Source organism: Lissotriton helveticus, chromosome 3_1, assembly GCF_964261635.1.
Source record: "Lissotriton helveticus chromosome 3_1, aLisHel1.1, whole genome shotgun sequence".
NCBI lineage: Eukaryota > Metazoa > Chordata > Amphibia > Caudata > Salamandridae > Lissotriton > Lissotriton helveticus.
The window spans coordinates 345651644-345677635 of NC_136061.1; the positions used below are offsets into that span (position 1 = coordinate 345651644).

General features: G+C 44.3%; 1 protein-coding gene across 4 annotated transcripts in view; it reads right to left on the reverse strand.

The window, feature by feature from the left end:
- ABR (ABR activator of RhoGEF and GTPase) overlaps positions 1-25992 on the reverse strand; it is a 1246002-nt gene that overhangs the window by 195051 nt on the left and 1024959 nt on the right. For all 4 annotated transcript variants that reach the window (XM_078679999.1, XM_078680002.1, XM_078680000.1 and 1 more), the window contains 2 exons: positions 20005-20102; positions 17748-17879 (listed from right to left, as the gene is read on the reverse strand). In XM_078679999.1, coding sequence (XP_078536125.1) covers positions 17748-17879; positions 20005-20102 — 230 coding nt within the window. The remainder of the gene's footprint in view (positions 1-17747; positions 17880-20004; positions 20103-25992) is intronic.

A 25992-nucleotide genomic window follows, 5' to 3' on the forward strand; every position in this document is an offset into this window, starting at 1 on the left:
TGCGCGGACTGGACCTGTTGTGTAAAAACCCACATTGCCTCTGCAGTCCTTGGAACCGACATCACCCCAAAGGCGCAGCGCATCCAGGGACCAGGTACTCGTATCTCTCGCCCCTGGCAGCTTCGCCGAGGACACCAGACTCTACATTGCAGCCTCACAGCTCCTCGGAACTGATGTATTACACGCTGTGCGCCACATCTCCAATGTCGGACTTCGCATCGCAAGCTCTGTCCACAGTATCATTGACGATGACGCAACAGTACCTCGTACCACAGCCTCGCTGCATCTCGGGACCGAGGCATCGCTTCAGATGCACAGCACATCTTCAACACATATCCACGCAACACTCAGCAACCAGAATTTAAGGTACTTTGCTGAGAAGGCCTAACTGAGTACCTGTAGCCTGATTGTGCTCTAGCGCAGTCAGCCTGAACTTGTGACTTTGTCCCGGCCCAGCGCAACCAGATATCAACAGTTGGTGCTTTGTGATTTTTGGCACTCTTTTGACCTAAAACTTTCAAATGTAATATACCCGAATCTACGAATTGGATTTTGATTGTTTTGGTAGTTTTATTTATTAAATTAATCTCCATTTTTCTAACAAGGTGCAAGACCCTTTTTGGTGGTGTTTTTCACTGTTTTACTGTTTGGACTGATGCACAGATACTTCACACATAGCCTCCAAGTTAAGCCTGCCTGTTCTGAGCCAAGCTACCAGAGGATTGAGCACAGTTTAATTTGTGGTTTTGATTGTGCCTTACCCAGATGAGGAATGTGGTTGCTGCTTGACCAGGATTCACACCCTTGTCAACCAATAACCCAATTTCTAACATCAAACTAAGCTTCTTCATGCCAAGTTTTTTGAAGATACATTAATTGGGAAAAAGTTAAGGGGGGTATTGATTATAAAAGACGTATTTCACATATAGCTCTCATAAAAGATTTTTCTCAAGCCTACAGCCTGAACCGCTGAAGAGCTTTACATCAAGATTGCTGAGTGTGATTTGAATGGTTAACATGTTTGTAGATATCAGCTGTTTGGAACTTGAAAATGTGTAATTTAATTAATTTAATAAAATCTTGATTGGACATGGGAGCTTTTTCTTCGGCCACACTTTTCGGATCCACAGTACCAGAGTTGACACCGTGATCCGAGAAAGGTGAATGGCTGCTCCAAGAATTTTTTTTATCTTGCGGCAGCTATTACAGGACTTGGGGCACAGTCCCGTGCCGTAGTTCAAGGGAGCAGAGTCAGTATTCCCTGATCCACAGGTCAAAGTGTGTGTGTGGAGGGGGGGAGGGGAGGGTGTTAATCACCCTCAAAGGGCCCTCCAATACAAGAAGACACAGGATTTACAAATCGGATTTCTGACTTGTGAAACCCCACCACCCGTTTTAGATGTTGGGGATTCACGGGTCAGAGAGTCACCTCACAATGGAACCTTTAGGATTTGGTGGTACTTGCAAGTGACTCATTCTGAGCCCTTGACAGGTATACTGGATCATATTACACGGTTACTCGTTATGTATCCAATTTCTCTCTACCTGTATGCATTGGTCTACTGTATCCCTGAGCCTCCCGGGCATCCTGTTCTTGACCTTGACACGAGCTGGCAGCATCTGCGGCACCTGGAGGAGTGAGAAGTCCCTTAAGGATGCAGTGAGGTGCAACAGATCCTACACACAACCAGAATCCTCTTCTAACTCCTAACAAGCATCACTTAAAAATATATTGTCAATCACTAATTAGAATTCAGACACCTGTAGCCCTGCTGAGCACGCCTGGAAAAGACTCGGTTGCTTTTAATATCCTACAAAGCGCTACAAATGTAGCTCCCCGAGGCCCTACCCCCAGTCAAGTTACAATGCCAGGCTACTGGCTGCACGGCTATTAATATTCCGCCTTTGTACATGAAAAAGGCTCCTGGGGCCACCCAGGCAGCGGAGACGTCTGCGCAGAGCCTCTGATGATCGCTATCTCTGCCTACTCCAAGTTCACGTCAAGACCCCCGGGCAAGCATAGCCTCGGATCGGGAAGATCAGGTCTCGCTGGACAAACATCCAAAGAACTGAAGGCAGATAAATCCCGGATGCCGCGTGCATGACGGAGTGGGCTGACCTCTGCCCCCTGACATCCGGCGGCGCAGCAAGTAGAGCCTGCTGCTCGTCTAGTGGTGTTCAGAGGCGCCCACATTACATCTGGACACCCTGAGCCCTGGCATCCATCGAGCGCGGGCATCCGCTGCTGAGCTCTGCAGGCACCTCCAGCCCCAGGGCAGGCGTGATTACTGCGCAAGGTGGGTTGCACGACAGTACATCGCATGCCAATACCACGCATTGTTTTTGTATTTAAAAACAATGTATTTGTGGGGTGGAGACAGAGACCCCCACCCCCTCAACCTAGCTTTAATGCGTTGTATTGGCATGTGTTTTAAATGCATCTTTGCAGTAGAAATATCTGCGCTAAAATATGCGTTGTAGAGGCTGAACGACATAAAAACCTTGTTGTAAAGATGTTAAGCCCCGTTTACAGAGTGGCGAATGAACACACTCTCCACTCCTTCCGCCTTAGTCAGCATGTGCTGGGTGGATAGTAACCTTTATAGGGGCCCAGGCCAGGAGGAATCCGCCCAGGCCAGGAGGAATCCGGTCTTTAGTGAATCCCTTGAGAGAGATGAACCATCCAGACAGTCTGGCTCTCCCTGGAGGCCACTGAACACTCCCTGACCTTAGTACAAGCCACCGTCTTACTCCTGGATGACCTGGTTTCTCCTTTGCACAGGACAGGTCTCCAATGCCCGTGCCTCAGGCCTGTTCACCGTACGCCAGCCTTGGATTCAAGGCCACCCGCTCTTAAGCATACTGCTTCTCACCCACCAACCAGAACCAGCTTGTCTCATGCCCACCAGAGCAGGCTACTCATGCATCTTCTTGTGAGACCTTCTCACCCTGCCCGTTAGTGTCATGCTCCCACAATGCAATGCAGTAAGAGCCTTTGCAGAAAAGTACACATTGCTGATATTTCACGCTGAGTACCACTGAAGAGTTCTTGAGCTACACATCAACAGGCGGTTCTCATGCTCCACTTCCTTAGAAGCTTTTCACACAGAACACTAATGCGAACGTCTCACACAACAGATCAGTAAAAGCTTCATACATGTCTGCAGCGTTGTGAAAACATTTTTGAAAAGGATGTAAATAGAGACCAGAAGTAAGACAGGGACTGAAGGGGTTAATAGCCGCAGAGCAAAGCTGCAACAAGTGAATTGATTAAGCAGTGCATGGCCTAGCAGCCACCGCTGGGTGCTGTGCGAGTTGAATGAGTATACTGCAATTGAGGGCAGTGAAAGCTGCATCACACTGCCCACCGACCTTTCTCAAGGCCACTCAAGAATTATTATTTCAGTTTGTTTCCAATCAGATACAGCAGCTGGAGCATTCTTTGCCTAGTGCAGGTCACCCTGAATGCCTAGGTTGCATAGGCATCTGGGATGTAAAGGAGGGAGGACCATGAGAAAGGTTGGAGGGTGGGTCGGTCCACATTTGGTGCCCATAATGGAGGTAGAGACTGATGCTCGCACCCTATGGACCTGTCAGAAGTGAATGCACACAGTTTTGTGAGAATCGCTGCTCAGACGAGCCTCCTTTCTCCTTCAGGGGTTCAGTTTTAATAGTTTTTAAAATAAAAAGTTTCCTCTGCTCCGGCTGGAGGCTCGCAGGCCAAATATATCTGGTTGTGCTGCATCTTAAACTCTCTGTAGATCTCTGCCCCACATAGTATCTCGCAATAGAGGTGTATGATGACATTGAAAGTCCTACTCAGTGTATAGCCTCATGCCCCTTTCAAGTCTCTTCCCACATTGAAACCTACTTACCATTCCAAAAACGATTTCGACTGATAAAGCCTCACAAGCGCTACTGCATCCTGTAAGATCCCCGCTCCTGTGAAAGCCTACGTCCTGTAATGAATGCCCCATACCCTCTGAAGCCTTCCAGCTCCTGTGAAGCATTTCATCCCTCTTCAGTTTTACAGTCCTTAGGCAGTTTTCGTATCCATCCTAGGCATCGGTGTTCCCCCAAAACCACCCTACCCTTTGAAGCTTCCCAATACTATCCTTCCTTTACGGGTAAAAGATAGATTTGCAAGAAACAGTGGAGATTCTTGTAACAACGAAATGTGCGATGAAACATAAAACTTCACTTCAAGGTACCTTCAATGGGTTTAAATGTATTTCAAGAGCCCAATAGCATAACCTGAGTCAACCACCCTTACATTGCTCCCTTGCAAATACCCTCTTAGCAGCACATGTGATAGCGATGGTATCTGCACAGATAAGCATACACTTATGTTTCACTGAACCAGATTCTCAAGGTCATCAAGAGAAGAGAAGGGCAATGAATCAGCCCTACTCCAGTTACATTTCAACATCTGGAACTTGAGAAGCAAAAGAAAATTGTTGTTTGCTAGGTGAAATAGAGTGAAGACTACAACTGGTGAGAGCAGAATGAGAATACCACAAACATCACTAATTTAGTGTTTTGAGGGGGTGAGGCGGAGCACAGTGAAACTTTCATGATCAGTGTAATAAAAAAGCATCCCTAAGAGACCTTTGCTCCCCCCCACACACACTTCACAGGGGGAGGCAAACTCGAGGCATTTAGAGTTATTTTCGTGGCAAAGTGATCTATGTATAAAAAAGTCCCGATCCGTAAAACTATGCACATTGCACTGCAGTTGATTTCCCGCTCAGGGACAGCATGTTATGGTCTGCTTGGAGTATCTGTTTTCACATTCTCCTGCCATCAGAAGAAGCAGGAAGAATGCTGTGCTCTATAAACCCGTCCCATACATGATTTGCAAGCAGGCAAATAGGATTAAGAGATAGAAAACTCTCACTTTCCCCATCTCTTCAAGTAGAACACAAGAACAGAAAAGAAGAATGTCCTGTTATGACAAATATAACCTGGAAAAGAAAGAACAATTCGAACCAACAGCCTTAGGCTCCATCTTGTTGATTTGGCTCACCTAATCACTGCACATCTGAGCTCCCTGACAGTGACCTCCAAGCCATACTCTGCCAAATCAGCTGTCTTTATTAGCCAGAAAAGGGGAACATTTTAAAGCAAAGGTTTCTAGACACCACCGCTGCATCAATTGGCAAGTGAAATTGTGTTTGATGGGTTCCATCAGGTGGACCCAATGAGGGGACAGAAATCCCTGAAGGCTTCCTATTCCCCGCCTTTCGAATGGAACCACATCAAGCAGGATGCCACGAGGCTCAAAGGAGTTGTGAACCACCTCTGCTGGTGTCACTGCAGGTTTGGCAGAAGCGGAAACATCTGAATCAATACTAGAATTCTCTTGATGGGGAGACATATCAGAATCAAGAGGTATCCAGGAGTGCTCCTATAAAGTGTGCCCTTGGGGATGAGATGTACAAGGTTATCTGTTGGGTGACTGAGAAACCAACCCTACTTGTTAAAGACTCACTAGACAAATGGCAGAGTTACTTCTGCCTTCCAGCCGCTCTTCACTCCACTCATCCTCTTTTTCTCTACCACTCTTTCTTCCCCTTCTCCCCGCCTCTTGCTGGCTCACCGTGCACATTCATGTACTACCTATTCTCATTTATACTCCGCTCTAGGATGATGTACAGCAAGGGAACGATTTGACAGTTATTGATGCTATAATATTTTTGTTCTATGCAATACCATGTATTTTGGTGTACAAATGGACAGGGCACTTGGTACTTTGTGGTGAAGCGTGTTTATAATTAAAAAAACAAACAACAAAAGCAAATAAAAATATACAGGTCTATGTACTCCGAGGATGCTACGCTCGGACGGGTAATAGAGGGCGCTTGAAAGTGAGTGTGATCTTTCCCTTCAGTAATGAGAGGCTTTGTCGACTCGTGAACCCACACCCCTGCCTCTCTGAAGTCAATGGCTCCCTGCTTCTCTTTACTAACTTTCTATAAAGTTTATTGGCCTGGTCATATCACATTGATAAGATACCCGTAAGATGATGGATTCTCCTGATAGATGTGGTGTCTCTGACCTGCCGCCCATTTCCCCAAAACAGCCTTTAACGCAGCACCAGTCAGCTGGCAAAGCCTCAGGAGAGGGGCCAAGCAATGAATGCACACGGGGAAAGAAATGCACACGGGGCAAAGACATTCTTCGATGGCTTGCCACAGCTATGAATGCAATAAAACACATAAAAACAGAAATCCACAATGTACGATTAAAATACTTCAATGTTGAAATATTTAATCTTGAAAACGAATGAAAATATTTATTTAATAGACTTTAAAACTTCTGAAACTACAACGTTGAGTCTTAAAAACGTTATTTACTAATTCAACACTAATCCTCTATGGTTATCGGAGTAGCGGGCTACCCGCAGAAAAAGCGCTTCGCCGCCTCGTCAGGGGTAGTAAGCGCTATATAAATGCCATTAGAATACAATATTTTTCTTACTTTAATGAACTTTTAACAAATCTGTACAATTCTAAGAGTGACGGTGATACTGTTTTGCTGTGCGCTGCGATGGGCGGTCCCGATGTTAGTAGTGGGCTCAGGGCCAGCGCTAGGGCTAGAATTAGCTGTAGATGTAGGGGTCAGCGATTCCAGTGGTTTTAAAATGCGTTTAGGATCACAGTTCGGGGTGACGTTCTTGGACGAGGTCCCTTAGATTCGCTTTTAATTACAATTTTGGCGCTACAGTAATAAACACTGCAATCATTTTAGGTATTTAAAATTCTGCATTTTGTTTGCAATACATGCGTTTTAGTCGTAAATGGTATGGTATAATGGCATACAAATGGTACTCGTCTGCAAACACTTGGGGGCTTGGCCTTACGGCGCTCCTGCATTTTTCTTAGCTGTTAACTTCAGACATGAAAGACGGATCCTTTCAAGCAGCCTTCAACACACACTTGGGGGCAGCCCCACACGGCTCTGCCGCATGCTTCAGAGGTGAGGTTAACGCAGATTACCTACGCATTCCAGGGGATGGGGCGAGTCCCCTGCTAATAATGCAAGGCTTCTCCAAGACCTCAGCTGTGACCTCAATTAAGGTCACGGAGAAGTCACCCCAAAGTCCTAAAAAGCTCCATGGGACATGCGTCGCCTAAACCTAATGCACAGGGTCACATTTCCTGGACCAGCATGTTAGCATTAATTATTCTCCTCCCATTGGTAGTGACCAGTTTACTTTTTTTTCCAGGAAACAAAACTGGGGTCACATTACTAATGTTTTTAAGAAATTGTTCCTGACGGAGGGGGGAGGAAGTACGTTCTTTTGCATGTATGTATTATGTTTCATGGTTTACGTCGCTGCATATCAAACTGCATCTATCACGTATTTCTGGATACCTGTGCCTGTGCACGTGCACGTGCACGTGCATGTATCTGCACGCGCGGGTTTCCTTGGTTGTTCTGTACGTCCGACTAGAGAGATCATGTTTGCTTGTGAGCCCATCTATGTGCCTGCCTTAAATCACCGGTGAAAGCGGGTTCTCCCATCCCCTTCCTGCTTCGGATTAAGACGGGGTCCTATCAAACTCGGGGAGCCATTAATCACCATGTGCCAAGCTCCAGCATCGCCGGCGCCAGCAGAGGCCCGGCTGACATGCCAGGGCTCCCGCTGCCCGCCTCGGGGGCGAATTAATATTTACGGAGTGTGCCCAGCTGGAGGCAATCAAGGCGGGATCCCGCCGGCCACTTCCAGGCCTTTGCAGCGCATTCCTCCCCTGACAAAAGGACGGAAGTAGAGCGAGTTCCACGGGGCGCGCGGCGCAGCCAGGCACGCGCCGCTGGCACTGGCTGCCATGACGGCGCTCACGCTGCAGGGTCCGGCCCGGGGCTCGGACGCAGCGCTGCGGAGGTCAAGCTGAATGCACGTGCCGCGCAGAGCACCTCGAGTCTTGATCTGCCCGCATTACAGTGCAAGTATCCGGGCTCATGGTGTGGCAGCCCAGTCCGTGCCTCCCTGTTAGAGCTGGATGGCGCAGGCCCCAATGCTCCTGCACAGCTCTGGGTAAACTGTATGGACTCAGGCTGGATGGCAGCCTTTGAGGCTGGATGGCAGCCTTTGAGGCTGGGTGGCAGTCTTTGAGGCTGGGTGGCAGTCTTTGAGGCTGGGTGGCAGTCCTTGATGCTGCAGGCACTGGGTCTGGTCGCCGCACTGGGCATAGAGCGCTGCAAACACTGAAGGTGGCAGTGCTATGAAATGCAAGCTGCCATAACTGCAGGTTATGCAGTTGGCGGATGAAGGGACTGAGGGGAACAGCAGATCTGCAGAATGGCAGGGTTCTAGACCAAAATGCCCATCGAAAACATTGGATGTTAACATCGACGAGCATGTTGACTTGGAACCATCCCAGGAAACGGTTTGTAGGATGATGGCGAGTCAAGAGGCTGGCATCACCCATGTACGAGAGTGGGTGACCGGTATGTCTGGGTTCGGAAAGATCTAGGAAAAATCTCTAACCAAATAAGGCTAAATTAATTCTGCATGGGGAGGTAAATGGCATTGGGAAAATATCCGTGCTCTTTGGAAGAGGGCAAAGGAATAATCTCAACCACACAGCTGAACAAAGTAACAAAAAACAAGATTTATTTTTCAGACTGTCCACTTATAACCAGCATATGTAAAAGACTAAATCTAGAAATAAAAAAACATCATATTGTAAATCGGCACGCCTGAGAGTAACCTAAATCAGGACAGACAAGACGCACACTGGCAAGCAAACAGACTGACTGGCATCAACTCAAAATTCTGTGAAAAGATAGACGTTACTTCTCTTAGCCAAATTCAAACCTGACGTGCAATATCTACTACTCCCAATGCAGTACATCCATCATGTCACAGTTTGGCACATCACATGCCTGAATAAATAAAACACTATCACTGGAAAAGCTTCACTGTCTTTGCCATCCCCAAAACCTGTTGCATCACTCTCAATCGGTAACAGGCCACAATCCACCAGATTTTGCAGAAAAAACACAACACCCAAAGCCTTCATATTGCCAAACAGGGAATCACAAGCGGAGTAAGAAAAAAGAGTGGGTAACACACATTCTCAAATTTTGCACCAAGGTGATGGAATAACATCATGCCACAGATAAGGTTAGGTTCTTCACTTCCCTACATCACGAACGCCCTGAAAATCCACCCCTTCAAGCAGTACCACATCAACCCACAATCACAACGGTCAAGCTAGGCCAGCCTCTGGAGAGTCAGATGAGAACACTCACCTTCCCCCACTATATTCATAAACATCCAGTCAAAAGTAACTATGTACAGCGCACTGTTGCCTGCCAGCTGGGAATGCACTACACATATATACATCCTGAAAGAACGTGCCTCTCTTGTCAACAAACCATGCCATGTATGCACAACAGCCCAAGTGGCTAAATAAAAAAAGTAAGCATTGGCTTGGCCAGTAGGTCTCGGCTGTGAAACCTATTGGCTTTTCCAATGCTTTTTATTTTATGATAATGACTGTCACAAGTGCACGAGCATCCACAGCGGCTACGTTTGAAGAGGATTTCGAAAATTTAATACAATGCATTCAAAGTTCGCTCCCACAGATGTGCCTACATCCATGGCGGATCTGGCTGTGATCTTGGAAAGCATTTCATTTTAGATTTACAACCCCTGGTCAAAGACAGCTGATGTGAATGAATGAGCACCTGTGGCAGAAGTCTTCGAATGGTATTGGTAAAAAGAATAAAAAAAATATTGAAAGATGCCCGCCCCACTTTTGAGCGCATATGCTGAGCTCCATTTTGAACGGATCCAAAAATAATTTTAACGTGGCAGCTTGCAGAGAGCGCTGTAGGAGGCTACAAATTAGCAAAAAAATGGGTGGGGAGTGTAAAAGGACAGGGTGGGGATGAAAACAAGGCAGGGTTTTAAAATAGAGGGGTAAAGAGAAACAAGCATTACAAATGCAATAGGCGTCGTCTTCATTTAAGTTAAAGCAATTCTGTTTGTAATTAGGTGACTTTTTAGCTTTGCTTTTATTATTGTTTTTCAAACTTTCATGTACATAACATGCATGTGTATGTATATATGTATATGTATGCATGCATTCATATTTGTATTTATATAGATATGCAGATGTATATATATATATATTTATATATATATATGTTTATATGCATGTATGTAAATATATATATATACACATACATATATATAAATGCATATGCATATATATATATACATATATATGTATATATATGTGTGTGTGTGCGTAGAGAGGTAGAGAGGGAGAGGTAGAGAGAGGTAGGGAGAGAGTGGATAGTGAGTAGTAGAGAGTAGAGATTAGTAGAGAGTGAGTAGTAGAGAGAGTAGTAGAGAGAGTAGTAGAGTGAGTAGTAGAGTGAGTAGTAGAGTGAGTAGTAGAGTGAGTAGTAGAGTGAGTGGAGTAGTAGAGAGTGAATAGCAGAGAGTGAGTAGTAGAGAGTGAGTAGTAGAGTGAGTAGTAGTAGAGAATAGTCGAGTGCATAGTAGAGAGTGAGTTGTAGAGGAGTAGAGAGTGGAGAGTGAGTATTAGGGAGTAGTAGAGCGTGGCCCTGGCACCTTCACTCAGCCATCTCCCCTGCACCCCAGCCCTGGCACCTTCACCCAGCCATTTGCCGTGCACCCCGGCCCTGGCACCTTCACTCAGCCATCTCCCCTGCACCCCAGCCCTGGCACCTTCACCCACCCATTTACCTTGCACCCCGGCCCTGGCACCTTCACTCAGCTATCTGGCGTGCACCTCTTCCCTGGCACCTTCACCCAGCCATCTGCCCTGCACCCCAGCCCTGGCACCTTCACTCAGCCATCTCCCCTGCATGTAGCCCTGGCACCTTCACCCAGCCATCTGCCCTGCACCACAGCCCTGGCACCTTCACTCAGCCATCTCCCATGCATGTAGCCCTGGCACCTTCAGGCCCAACAGTGCCTGGGTGGGGTTGGCTTCAGCCCCCCTAGTTTCGATCCCACCCTTCCTTCCCACATGCAGCTGGGTGTGCCTGTTGCTGGCACATGCTAGTGTGAGCGCTTCACCCCGGGCACGGCTGCAGCTGGTCCCCTTGAGAATGGGGATGGTTTTTGCACGCTTTTGTGGGGTGCTGTTCACACAGATGGGGGCCCCAGTACTAGGGTGCCAGCTGCAGTACTGTGGGCGCAAACGAGGGCAGGGCGGTCTGCAGCAGAAGGGGCAGCGCTTGGTGCTTCTGAAGGTGAAACTCTTAAAACCCGAAGAGTGCTAGCGCCCACCGGCCGCCGCACCGTGCATAAGGCGCTGGGACGGCCCTTGCTGGATCCGGCGGAACGGGCGATTGCATGCATGTACGTTTATCAAGCCCAGACCAAAGAGGTGTTTATCTCCCCGCAAAACCACTCATGGTTTAGCAAAATGTTTGGTCAAAAATTGCACCATCATTACTTGTCTGAGCATTTTAGAAAAAACATGGCCAAGATAGCTCTAAAATGTGAAGAACTGTAACGCCCACCTTGACAGAACTCTGGACGGTCTGTCAATGGCACACACACTTTGTAGGCTGACTGACTTCATTGAAAGTAAGGGTCTCCTAAGTATTTGAAAGGAATCACACAAACGAGAGTTGATCGGGCTAAGCCCTCCTAACAAACAATTGTCACTCCAATGTCCTAAACCACTCCAGCAACTCCAATTTACTAGCAACTACACCAGGAGAAGGCAGTGGTTCTGAGCATGGTGCTTCTTCTCTGTGTTGTTGCAAGGATGTAAACAAAGCGTTGTTGCCCGCTTACAAGAAAGTCCTAAAGTGCAGGGGAGTTTACCTTGTCGCTGGCCGGCCTGGCCCTCCTCGCTCCTCCTCAGTGGTGAGCTTTCTCTTTTCCGCCGTGCCTCGCACCGAGCCAGGAGTCGCACTTCCTTCGTGCCTGCGCGGAACCCGGAGGCGTGTTTTGGGGAGGCAGCCACAAATACCTCCGCCCGAGTGCACATCGGTTCAGGAAAGCAGCAGCATCGCAGAGCTGCCCGAGCAAGCTTAAAGAGACACTCGCTTCGCTGCACGCTGAAATACCCATGGCTTTCCCCCTCCTCCGCTGACAAACTTTAAGAAAAGCAGGAATGCTGCTGATTTCATCTCTGTCATTGAGCCTGCAGCGTCTCAGAACCAGCTTGCTGTTTACTCATACCATAAGCAGGCACTGTATAGGGGTGTACGTGAATAAAGTCAATATTCTGAAGACTGCAAGGTGGGGTTCGGACACATTAATTAGTGCCACAAAAACGCCAGTGTTTCCATCTGCGAGACGCCGATTTGCAAAGAACACAGAGCACTGTTTTGTTTTTTAAGATAGCACACAAGTATTTACGTCGCGGGCGCCATGATGTGACTTTTCTCTCTATTTCTGCCGTCCCACTTTGACGGGCTCGGCCGGACTTCCTACTGGCATAAAAAGTTTATTATCTTCTTTATGGGACCATCTGTTTGGACCCATAAAGAAGATAACAAACCTTTTACGCCAGCAGGAAGTCAGGGCAGTCCGTCCAAGTGGGACGGCTCTAAAAGAGAAAAGTGTACGTCACTGGAAGCTCTTTTCCAATGGCTGGCCACCGTTTCTCGTAAATGGTGATGCCAGCTAATGGAAAAGAGGGGCACGGCTTAAACCTCGTTAGCGAAAGCTACCCATAAACATAAGATCTCGCCAGCGAGACTACGCATGCGCGCAGCCTACGCTAGCCGAGACCTAAAAAAGACAAGGGACTAGGGGGGACAAGGAGAGCGAAAGCCACAAAATAGTCCCTCACATGCCATGTAATGCAAGGTGGGACAACAGCAGTGGAAAAATACCTCAATCAATCAAGACTCTGTGCGACTAAAATGCTCCTCGGCAGGACAATCACAAAAAGAGCGAGCACACACATGTCAATTAGCTGATCCTAGCTCATTCACAGCAGCACAATTCAACATAACAAAGTAGACTTCAACATAGAAAAGATGTAGTAATAAGCACCTAACCCACATTCAACAGGACCCAGATACACCATACAGTCAGAGTTGCGGCTCCAAAAGCATCTGCCAGCAAAAAGCATCAAACACACAGACCCAAAGCACGTTTGTGGATCTAGAAGAAGCCTAGGTACATGGCAAAGCCCTCCTGACTAAACCTTTAAGAAACAAAGCCATACTGCCTCAGCTGAATGGAACCCACACTGTCACTTAACCAAGACTAGGTCCAAAAAACAAAATCTGTAAACCCTCATCAAAAATTCTAACTAAGGAAAGTAACCAGACTGGATTGGCAAATTGTGTACTGCATAAATGTCATTAGCATAACATAAAACATAAGACATTCCCTTCCTGAAATCCTCTGTAATAAGGGCACATCAAGAATAAACATTTAAAGACTGAAACATCAAGGACAATATCATTGATAATTATGAATCCATTAATGCCAAAGTGTCATATAATAAAACAGCCTTAAACAAACTCATACTTTGACTGAAAGAGAAAGTACTTATAAACGTAATACATGTTGTGAATGCCATTTCTGAAACGTAAATCCGAGTACCAGAAAGGGACAGCATCAACCTACAGAAAGATTTCCAGCTCTTCTTGAATCGACATCTATTTAATGAAAAGAAACACGTTTTGAAACTTTGTGTGTACAAAGATTTATGCTACCGGCTGCAACGATGCCCACTCCTGGATTATAGCCCCAGAGTGCCCTTGCGATGACGTATAGAATTGTTGGAGATGTACATCCATTACACTGAGTCATATTTTATAGGTAAAATAAACACTTAATGAGCATTTTAGTTACAATGCAGTAGCAGTTTGTAAAGTTTGTTTTCGAACTTTCATCCATTTATACATTTATCAACCTTTCTTGGTAGGTCTGATCGTGAAAAGTCAAGGAACCCAGAATACCAGCCTGTCCAGCGTCTAAACCCGGCAAATCGCCAATAAAATAATCCTGCCTCTACATCATAAACCGATAGACCAATAGAGTATCACGTCGGAGGCACCCTAGGATATGGCAATGCCCTTCAGTCCGGGCAACCCAAAATATATTTTTCCAGAGCCCGGATTGACGTAAAAGCATCATCATTGTACAAAACAAACGCCTCTAAGGCTAAAGGCTTGGCATTGAGAGAAACATTTACATCTTAAGTTTCCAATGTCCTGCTGCTTTAGGCCAGCACTACCTCATTAAGAAAGAGTTTACAAAATCAGAACCTGTAGTGCACTTTAAGGAATGCTGCACCTTTCCTAGAATTCAGCTTGACTCCGGAGAATGAGAAGGCATTCATTTTTTCCATGCACGTCACGCCCTCACATATCAGGGGAGAGTACCGCATAGGAGAGTCACCTTTTCTCATACAAAACTGCTTTTGAATCTCACATCAATTTGATAATTTTCTAGTCAATGTTCTGGGAAGATTTGTGGAACACATAAATGCAGCACCTAGAAGGCGACCGACAACTTCTTGCCTCAGTGCACAGAATCTTCTTTCATGGTTCTTTTCTAACTTCTGGTCGTCTGTCTCCTCCATCTCTGCCCCTCCCTCCAGCGAGCTCTGGTGGGAGAACTTTCCCAGGGCGAGGGCAGATGTCAGGACTAGGAGGGCACACTGTGCAAATATCCCACAGGAAAGCATGGAAAGTTTTATTTTGGGACTTGGTGACTTTCTCAGCATTCACTGCCTGTTTATGTACGCAGATTATTCTTAAAAAGGAGGGCGGTGGGGAGGTGGCTGGCAGCGTTAGGGCATCTTGGGCAAACAAGTGTCCTTGTTCCAGGGTGGAGAAATCATAATTTGACAACTCAAAGAATTCCCTTCTGAAGCCCCAGACTGGAAACTGTCGAAATGGTAAACGCTAAACAAATAAGTAAACCCCACTAGTTAAGATGTGTGAACATGCATACTTGATAAACATAATCTGGGTGACTCACATTCACTCGGGATGCTGCATAATTATTGGTTTTTATGAGAGCTAGCCCTCGGTTTAGGGGGAAAGTAAAATTGGACAATCAGCTTTTTTCTGCCTTGTTACTCAAACATGTGTTGCACTCAGTTTAGTTCTCTGACGAGTTGCATTTTATTCCTCTTTCGAAGTCAGAAGCTGCATTTTTTAATTTTTCATGCGCAGATGAATGTAACATCAAATAAGGTGTGCTCCACCTCGCGCTTCCAGTATTGCAAATGCAGGATACCAAACGGCCAGGACACAGCACACAACCAAATAGGCAACATTTAATCCAGCATGTGAGAGGAGACTATGAAAACCCTGGAGCCGGACGAGTGTGCTCCTATCAACTTGCACAAGAAGATGTCTGCAGTGTTAGCTGGTTGCTGGATCAGCAAGATGATGTTGCCAAGATACAGCTGGCAATGATTGCATTGGGCGAGGGAAGTCACTGATGCTCAATGAGCAAGTTCAAAGCACGGCTGGACACAGTTTGTAAGATCATGCCATAGAATAACACTGGCTGTCCCAAGGCTACCTACACTGCCAGGCTCCAGCTTAAACCTCAAAGTGAACATCAAGATGTCAGAGTGGAATTTCATTTCAAAGGATCAGTTGTGTTTCGTTCCCAACTGTAGGAACGTAAAAGCTGAAGCATTTTTCAACTTGTTGCCATCTTTAAAAAAGAAGAAAAAAATAAAATGTTGCCAGATGTCCCCCAGTTATACAAATACATTCTTTGTTGCAGCCGTTTTACCCATCTTACACTATTATTGATGTATCAGAAAGGAAACAAAAGGGCTAAACATCAAAAGCAACCAATCCTGTCCATATTGAGCGAGCAATACTTTATAGCTTGTAAGCCACTGTATTAGTCACACTACGAGATGCCGAGATTGATTGTTTAATATATATGACACCTGAGCTAAACTCTGCTCTACGAAGACTAGCATTCTCTAGTCAAGGCTAGTTACATGGCCAGTCTCATTTATAGGCGTAGTTAGATGGCCTATAATGTCGATACGTCTCAATCAATCTGCAGAACAATCTACTTGGAGCACCAGGCATCTTTACCAAGTTCGGGTTAAAGCTCAGTTAAGTTCAGGGAACAATGGGAGTCAGCGGGAGCAGGGAGACACAGGCTGCGGATAGATCATCTCTATTTGTCTACAGTGCCTGCCACAGCTGTGGCTTCTAAGTAGCGGGAGTGCACAGGTTTGTAGAGCTGGGACACAGGATATGAGAGAAGAGACTGAAGGGTTGTCCTAGCAGCCGTTCTCTCTTCCTTCAGGAGAGGGAGCAGCCATATGGCTGCTAGGGGTAGATCGATAGTGGTCAGGTCTCTTACAAGTTCACTGAAGAACAAGGTTTAGGCCTGTGCCCTCTCAAACATCTAGGCCGGAGGGCTTATTGGAAGACACAGATACTATTCAAATCCTATTCAGCCATGCCCTTATAAACTGGGTGATCTGTCATCAGCATTTAATACACATTACAAAGCGCTCTCTCGAAGGACGTTACTAACAGATATGTTTGTTTCTTCAGAGGCAGGCTGGCCTGAAAAGAAATAGGGGTACATTTAAAGTACTAATAGCTGCTCTTTGAGCTCAACTAGTTCAAGCACTGTCCACTTTCCCCCCCAAACCTCACTTGAGCTTACCCTAAAAATGCATTATTAAGAACCTACTTATGCAATGGCAGCTTCCCTACAGTTCCTTGCACCAGGCATCTAATCTGTGCAATAGCACTCAGTGGTATCCTCTGGAAATAGTGCTCCTACCACACAACACCCCAGAGTACACAGTTAGTTGGAAGCTGTGATTTGTTCCAGAATGCACTTCTAAGGGCACAAACCTAGGTGGGCACATCCTAAAAAGGTGAGAGTTTCCTTACGGCTGTGCCATTTTCTTCTTTGTCCCTCACAGACCTGTGAACAATTCAAGTGGGCAGTGCTATTTCTCTAGTAAACGAGAGGCAAATGGAGTCAAATTTTCGCCCAACCTCATTGAGATCAGGGTTTATACAAAGGGCCAAATATCACACAATACTGATACATGTATCAATCTGGCACACCTACACACTGTCTTTCCTGAGAGTGTGTAAAAGATTTACCATCGACCATTCACCGCAGAACTCTCTCCCAAAACAGAGAATCACAGCGAAGTACAAGAACTCACTGTAAACTTGTTATTGTATTTTGTGGTTCACACAACAGCTGGAAATTTTGCAAGAGATTCAAGTTCTGGTTTATTTTTGCCAAATCACCAACTGCACTCTTCACAAATCAATCTTTCCCCTTCATCCAAACAGACGCCCAGAGTTAAAGGCAAAGACAAAAGATTATTATTTGATAATAGGGATACAGCGACAAGAGTGGAGGGGTGTGGCTCACTGGTTAGAGGCGGCAGACCCGGAAACAGAGAACGGCCCGGGACCAGGGTTCAATTCCCGATGCGGCAGGGTCGTGGACCAGGGTCAGCGGACTCGACAATTCTCGCCTCTGCGCCTACTCTAACCAGGGATCACACTCGGCAACTCTGGGCATTAAGCTTGCCTCAGCTCTACAACAGCCCCCCACAGACACCGGGGATGCCTGGTTTCACCTTGGAGATACCCAGAAGGGACCATCTCACAGGGAAACCCAGGACGGGTTCCCCAGCGGTCTCCAGCGCCGGGACGCTTACGGGCAGCCGTGCACTTTACAAATCCAACACACACACACAAGAGCAAGCAGGCAAGGAATTTGATCCCTAAAACTTGAATATCTCTCCAAGGAGCCTTACCTGGATCTGTCCTTTGCCCATGATCTTGTCCACTATCTCGTTGTTATCTTTGTTGAGCTTTGTTTTGTCGTAGCATTGCTCATAGCAAAGTATCCGGAAACACTGCGAGCCTTCCAACTCGATCTCAAATTCCTAGGGAAGCAAGAGAAAGACGTAATCAGTAGAGGCAAATAATGTTTGCACCCAGACACGAAAAGAGAGCTACTGCAAAAATAGTCACCCTGCTACAACTATGAATGGTCGGTCTATTTTTGACATTTTTCAGAACGTTGTACAACATTTAGCAAGCACCTTGAGTTCCTGCATTAGATAGGAGTTACAAGACACATTCAGGTCATCTGCTCCCTCATTCCTTGCTGCCATCTAATCAAATTTCCCAGGCTGTATTAATTAACTTTTAATTAACTATTCCCTCTGTGCTTCTTCTCCGTTTCCCTGTCTTGACTCATTACTCCCAATTAGTTATTTCCATCTAAAAACCCCTGTCTGATTTGTGACTGGTCAGAAACCAAGTTTCCTCAAATTTCAGCACTCTCAGTAGATCCTTGCAAATTATTTTCCAAACTGAGAGTAGCTGAGTGAGCTTCGTGCAGAAACTCAACATTGTTTCTAGCCTAGAAAAAGTGGTTAGGCTGGGGCGCAAGCTATGCGTCAGATGACTTTTGAGAGTATGATTCATTAATTAAGAAATCTGAGTTGTCACTCTGTGTCTCCTCGTCCATTGCTCTCTTCGTATCTTAATACCTCTTCTGTGCGTCTTTATCCAAGATCCGTTTGCACACCACAGCTCATGTTCCTTTTATTCCTTGCTTTGCATTCGAACATCCGCTCAATTACCAGTGTTGACACCGTTACAAAAGAAAAACTCGGATATCGAGGGGCAAACTTCGATTTTTATCAGGCGTTGGTCTAAAATGATATTTAACTGTATGGGCTAGGACAGGAACCACTTCCCCCAAACATTAGGAATCAAGAGAGGTAGTAATTCAACATATTAAATCAGTGTATCTAAGTCAAGTGCTCTGGCTCTCCAGAGCCTCAGAACCTTCATGCGTTTCAGGCCGCTTGTCCCCTTGTAACTTTCCTCATGTTCCTGATAGAATGTCCTGGGTAAGTATCAGGGACCCCCTGTTAAGGATCGACTCCTGGGTCAGGGAAACAATAGTTTTTTGAAAAAGTATACACCCAGGCAGACTTTAGCTACAAGGAACTGGCTAATTTGCAACACATTTTGTGAACAACATATGATGAATAAACAAGGAATAAAACAACAATTAGTACAACAGACTGTTATGATATCAAAAACATATTTTTTAATCTCGATTTTTTTTAAAAAGGGTTAGTAAATATCACTGTGTGTATATGATGTATACAATAGAATATTTGATACATTAATTATGAATGACAATTCCATGATACATTATTAAAACCAAAAAAGAGAAAAAATGATTAAAAATTAATCTTTTAGTTTAAAAGTATTTCTCCAATTATTGATAGACTTGGGCTGTGTCAACGCGTTTCGACAAATCTTTTGTCTTCATCAGGACTTTAGAATGTGCAGCCACTTTTTTTCCACATGGAGAAGTTAATCGCAACCTTCCACCATAACCTTTTTGATGACTGCGCAAAAGTGATGTTGGGAGTGAGGCACCTTCCTTCTATTAGATGTGGGCGGTATGTGATATCTGAGAAAGCAGTATTCACTGCGTGCTTCTCACTTCTACCTCCGTCTACTTCTCGTCAGTCCTCTACAAACAATACGGCCAAGAGTCGATTTCTTTAGCCGCCGGTAGAAAATCGGTCTACTTAATCGTTTTTAGCGGGTGAGTTCCTCATGTAATAAACAGAGTTGTCCCAAACCAAATAGTGAGTGATGAAAAGCCGGGATCTGTGAGGAGCCGCGGTCTCTGAGGGCGTTTTCGATTTTATTGCTCCCAGCGTTTTACGATTAAGGATGATGAAACATAGAATTGCTAGTAGTTTAACAATCCCCAAATACTCCTGATAGAATGTCCACCTGCTCCTCTGCTCTCCGGATACCCTCACTGCATTTCTGATTCCAAGTAAACGAACGAGATTTGTGCTCTGTTAGTGCCTATGGATTCCTCCCATATGTTTTTTGAATTCGTGTTCTTTAGCTACGTTTGCTATTTTTGTCATGTTAGCACCCTTTGTACCTGACCGGAAGTTCATGATTACGTACCCTTTTCTCCCTGTGGAATATCTACTTTATTTATCGGTAAAATATCTCACTTACTTCATTCCACTGCGGCTCTGTCGTGTCCCGAAACACCCTGGTCTTGGCTTTGCTGACAAAATAACCAAAAGAGTCGACTTCCAGTGTGCAGTAAAGATCTACAGATGAGAGGGGAGAAAAGAAAACAACCAAGGGTTTTAAATCCTAGGTACATGACACACACTGTTGAAACTCTGGATAATTACACAAATAGGCTTGCAGTGTTTGAAATTAGAACATGAGAAATGATTGGATTTTAAGAGAACCCCGTTTAAAGAGCTATACAGGTATCTCTGTCAGCACTAGAATAGGAACATTGCATTACATAAGCAACAGGAAATTAGGAATCTAGCCAGCACTAATGCTTTTGTGAAAATAATAAAACATTCACCCTACTGAAACAATGATATACAATATTTTCTTGCAAAGCACTTTATCTTTGCAAGTTGTGGGATAACCTTTTAGCCGCATGCGCGCTAGCGGTTTTCGCGCTGCGTTTTTTAAAAAGCCGCGTTACATGACGTCACTCATGACGAGCTGAGATCGTCATGAGCGCGGAAGTGGTTAACAAGCAAAGCTCAGTGATTTACTGTAGACCTATATGGCGCTCACTTCTTCTGATGAGGCATTACAGCACTTTGAGGGTGGATAGTACGCTACTGAGTGGAGCCCAGAGTTACTTTAATGTGTTAGCTGTGTTACTGTTTGTTTTATATTGTGCAACGTTGTTATAGTTAGTAAGCTGGTTAGTTGCATCATGCATTTTCTAGTGTAGGGGAAAGTTCGTTTGTAATTGGTTTTATTGATGCGGGTTATGTATTCATGTCCATTCCTAATTGTGGCTCTGTGACTAAAGTAAATATGTATTATTGTTCCGCTGTTTGTTTGTCCTGGTACATAATGTTATTAGATGACTAAAGTATTTAGAGAATACCGTTCTAAGTATTTTGGGTCATGCTTATGCAACTCGAGCCCCAGAGCCTGGTGGGTAAAGCTTAGCAGTGGAATGTCAAACAGTAGAAGAGAGAAAGAGACATGGACTGACATGGATTCCGGCTGTGGGGGCATGAAGCGAGCCAATTATGCAAGTGACGCACATTTTGCTGACGACTAACGTCAAGGATTATGAATACAGGAAGCACTGCTTTTTATTTGTAATTACAGTATTATATCCTTCAGATTATGTGAGTACTGAAGGTTGACAGAATTGGATTGGTGCTGTCCAAGTCTCTGCAGATGTGTGCGAGAGAAGCAGGACTTCATCCTCATTTCCAGATGTAACCTGGTATTTCATCTTTGTCAATGATGTATTGTTCTGGGAGTCTGTAATTTTTATGTCATCGTCAAGAGTACGTGCTCTTTCTATTTTCTCAATATTACACCAAGTCCCAACTTCTTGTTGACAGTGAGATGCTTACTATGTTTTACAGTTCGAAGTTCAGGGGAATATGTAAACCTCAACATTTTTTACCCAATAACCTGGATTATGCACAGCAGAATTAATTAGGGAAAGCACTGTATGTCCAAATAGAATCAAGCTCACGGTCATAGCCTTGCAGTGTAGTTGTAGTTTATACAAAAGCTAAAGACTAGTCGTGGCTGAGGTCATGGTGACCTTGAAATACACTTATCCATTTTATGGACGGCGTCTCTCCTTCCTTATGGCTAAATCTGTACCTTAATAAATACAATCTGCTAGATAGCTTGTAAAAGCACTAACAAGATTGCTTGTAAAAGCGAACCCCTGCCCCTTTTGTCATGACAAAACTTCAAGGTGAGATTAAGAAAATACCTTAATTAGTCTATTGACAAATGCACATGGAAACTACACAAAGTTCATCTCTGAAGATATTGTTTATCTAAAAACAGATCATTTTCAGTTCTGGGACATCGGGCTGCATTTTGTGCCTGACGACTGACGTCTAAGAATCATTAATATTGCACCTACTGTTGAACGGGCTGTTTCACAGATTCCCACGAAAAGGGGAATTTGCATTATTTTTTTTAGAATAAAATAAAAAATTATGCAATATTTTTTTCAGTGGCCTGCGTACACCTATGTTTTAGACCATATTGTTCAATAAATGTTTACGAGGGACACAACCATGCACATTTTAGCACATCAAAATGAAATAAAATAAATTCACACACCAAGATCTTACATGCAAAAACTGGAACTGGATATGCAGGTCACACTAGTCATTGAACAACCTGAGAGCTCAGATAGCGTAAAAATGCAACAGGCAGCAGAAATACAGACCAGTACAAAATGTCATGCTTCCACATGATGGTTAAAGTTAGAATTGACCCTAAACATTGGAACTGTGCAAGAAGATCTCTGAAATCTTCCAAAAGACAATTGTATTTTTACCAAGTCAAGTCAAAATCCACTTTATTCGATTATTTTAAAATCATAAAAGTATGCTATTCAATCACAGGATAAAATCAAAAAGTACAAAAAAACATTACAATTATTTTACAAAAATGTACATTTCATATATACAAAGCACAGAGGTGTCGAATTGATATTTATAGATTATAGATTGCAAATTATACGAGATTGACACTGATTCAATACATGTTTTAAAAGCTGCAAATTTGGCGTCATGTATAATCTCAATTAATTGGTGGAAATAATCTCAATTTGGGATATTAGAGATTCCGTGGATGTTTGCCCCAATGATCTTAGTTTCTTGTTATGGATAGATGCTACTAAGAAGTTTGCTACCCCAAACATGACAGCGGAGGATTCCATTAATTGGAGATAGAGTAATGCAGGTTTAACCTGCAGGAACCCCCTATGTTTTAATAATCGGGTGATAAACTTTTTCCTGCCTCCCATATAAAATGGGCAGAAGAACACGAAGTGCATCGTATCCTGATATGAATGATCGTCACATTTGCAAGGAGCAGCATCCTCTGGTTTACACCACTCGCTAAAAGAACCCAATAGTAAATGTGACTGATTAAATCGGAATTTAGTAAGCAACCATCGGTGGAAGGGTTTAGTGACAATTGACAGATATGGTTGAAAAGGCATAGACAGTAACAACATGGAATGGGCCCTCACAGTTGGTTTAATTATTTCTGAAGCTTCCCGATCCATTTCTCTTGATCTTATAAAGTTTATTTTTACCCAGTTGATATCAGCCTTCTGGGTTAGTATAAATCTCTGGACGCCCTAAGATATTAGATGTAGATTTAATGAAGGACAGCCATTAAATTTCCGTTACTTTATCGAGTAGCATACAGTCCCTGATGATCTTGTGGTTCAGTGTGAGATTGGGGTTCAGCCAGGTTCTGATCCATAATAGGATGGGGGCCATGTTTAATAGGTCTGTAATGTATCCCATCCCAAGCTCCAAGTGTACTGCATATGTGGCGGTTGATTGAGGGAGCCCTAATAGGTCTCGCAGGAATTTATTTTCTTCTCTCTGGATGAGAGTTGTATCTTTATATCCCCATATTGCTGCCCCATATCTTGCAATTGCCAGAGTTTTAGCTTTATAGATGGACAATATTGCCTCAGCTGGTTTACCACCCAGTCTCTTCGCAAAACCTAAAATAGCAGCCGAAGATCTTTTTACGGCAGCTACTTTATTCAGGATTTGGGTGGCCCATGAGCCTACATCGTCAAACACGACCCCAAGGTACGTGTATTTTTACCAGTATTGTAAGTCTTCTCTACTATTATTGATATTATTTATTTATTTATTTGAAAGGTTTTATATAGCGCTGGCTAGATCCGGGGGTATCAGAGCGCTTCACATGAGTCTCAGACCATAGTTGAAGGTTAGATCGTTACAAAGTTTACACATTTTTAGAGCATAGCTACATAGTTACATGTTGGTTTGAGACAAACAATAAGGACATATACGTAGCGTGCCCCCCGATGCTGCAAGATCCTCCGCAGAACTTGGGGCGATTCAGTGCCCAAGGTAGAGCGCCCCAGACCCATTCCAGCTCCGACCCCGAAATTTATTAAATTGATCTTTGGGCTCATACAATCCAAAATCCCACACAGGTACATGAAGTGCATTATAGATGCTAACTGCAGTAAACTCGATTTTAGGCTAGGAATTTTAGAGTGTCACTTTACTAAGCGGGAAATGGTGAAACATTGGGATGCATGGCAAGTATTTTGGGGTTTGTTTAGTCTCAGGTGCTCTTCCAGGTGATGGCTAATGACTGGTAATGTATTCCAAATGTTTCTCTTGGAGTCCAAAGGAGCCGCATTCAGGCCTATGGATACCAGTCGGAGCGCACTGCTCTCAAAAGGAATTAGACCATTGGGATGTTGAGCGCTCCATTGAAGACATCGGAGTGCTACAGGCTTCTAATGGCTGGTAGAAGCCTGGAGCACCAACATGTATACAAAGGCCTCTCGACGCCTATGGCTCCATCAGGCCTTATTTTACAAGTGTAAAAAATTCTGCCCTCTTGGGGTGGAATGTTCTAATAGCCTTAAAGTCCTCCACAGCAGGCTCTACTAGCCATTAAAGGCCTGCTTCCTTGTTAAAGGCTGACGGCTGGGAGAGCCTGCTGCGTCAGGGTCTAAGGGTATAATATTACACTATATATAATGTCTCAGTTTCAATTAATTGAAACCAAGAAATTATAATTTTAGGTTAGTCTTTCTGCATCTATGGACACAATAGGCAATCAAATACTGTTGACTGCGGCTCGCTGAAAATGAGTGTATTGTGATTTTTTTTGTCTAGGAAAAAGTGGTTAGTCCACTTGTCTTTTAAATGCTATGACTGCTACCAAAGATTCTCTCCATTGGAAGGAGGAGTCTAAGAAAATGAGGAAGTTAATGATTATATTGAAATCATGATTAAGTACAGCTAGAAGCACAGTCCAACCTTCCTGGTCTAGAAGCTACATAGGGCAACATCAACAAACAAGCATTTGCAATGCAATAGGTCTCGCATTAGGAAAGTTTGAGCTATTGGTATTGTAAATGGCAAAGTTTTTATTTATGTTTCTTTTTTTTTTAAATAGCTAAATTAATAGCTTCGTCATTTACAATGCCAATAGTTATAACTTTCGCAAATGTGATACCTATAGCATTTGTAATGCAATATGTTTTGTATTTACAAACCGCGAGAGGACAAAAAAAAGCTCCGGACCACTGCCTCCTCCCAGGCCTTCAAAAGGTACCTCAAAGTTCTCCTCCTCCAGAGACACCTCCAAAAGTAATTCATGTCCTCTTGCTATTTGTGAGTAAGACTTCCCACTAATGATAATTTCTACTTTCCATGACCATGGAAGTGCCTTCCCAGTGTATGCCTGTGATTGGAGGGTCTGCCTTTTTGCACAATTTTTCATGTACTGGTGTTCGGTGCCCTTTTGTAACATGCATGTCTTTACCTTTGATACTTGCACAAGTGCCACCTTGCCCATGTAACGCTTGTTCCTGAGCCTGAGTGTCTAGCACTTATTGCAGGACTTTGGTTCTTGCTCAAACGGTTCAAAAGTTACTACAAATGCAGCAAAACACATTGCAGCACAGTGGAAGGCCATTTCCAAAGGTTAACTTACATTTTTGTTGCTTATTGCTATATGTGGGTGTTAAACTGGGACTAATGAGGTGCAATCAATGCCCAGACAATGTTAACAAGTTTGAAAATAACAAAATAATTAACACTATCACAAAATGTGCCGCATTATGCTGCATAATTTGCCTTTTCTTGCCACATAATTTACACAACACTGCCACAAAATGTGGCCCTCCCCTGCTGCATAATTCCAGGGCCGCTGCTTATATTTCATGAATTGTGCTGCAGTGTTGCTCTGCATAATAACTGGTAACAGTTATCCCAGTTAAGCACGGTGTATTGTCCTTGTTATGTAGTGCAGTTTAATAAAGTGTTGCACAGAGAGTCACTATTGACCTCTGCCTGAGTTATAGGTGTCTAGTCAAAGTGGTAACAAGAATACTGAAGTCTTGCTATGGACAATGGAACCTGTTCTCTTTCTCTGCTGCATGTTATGAAAGTAGGCAGT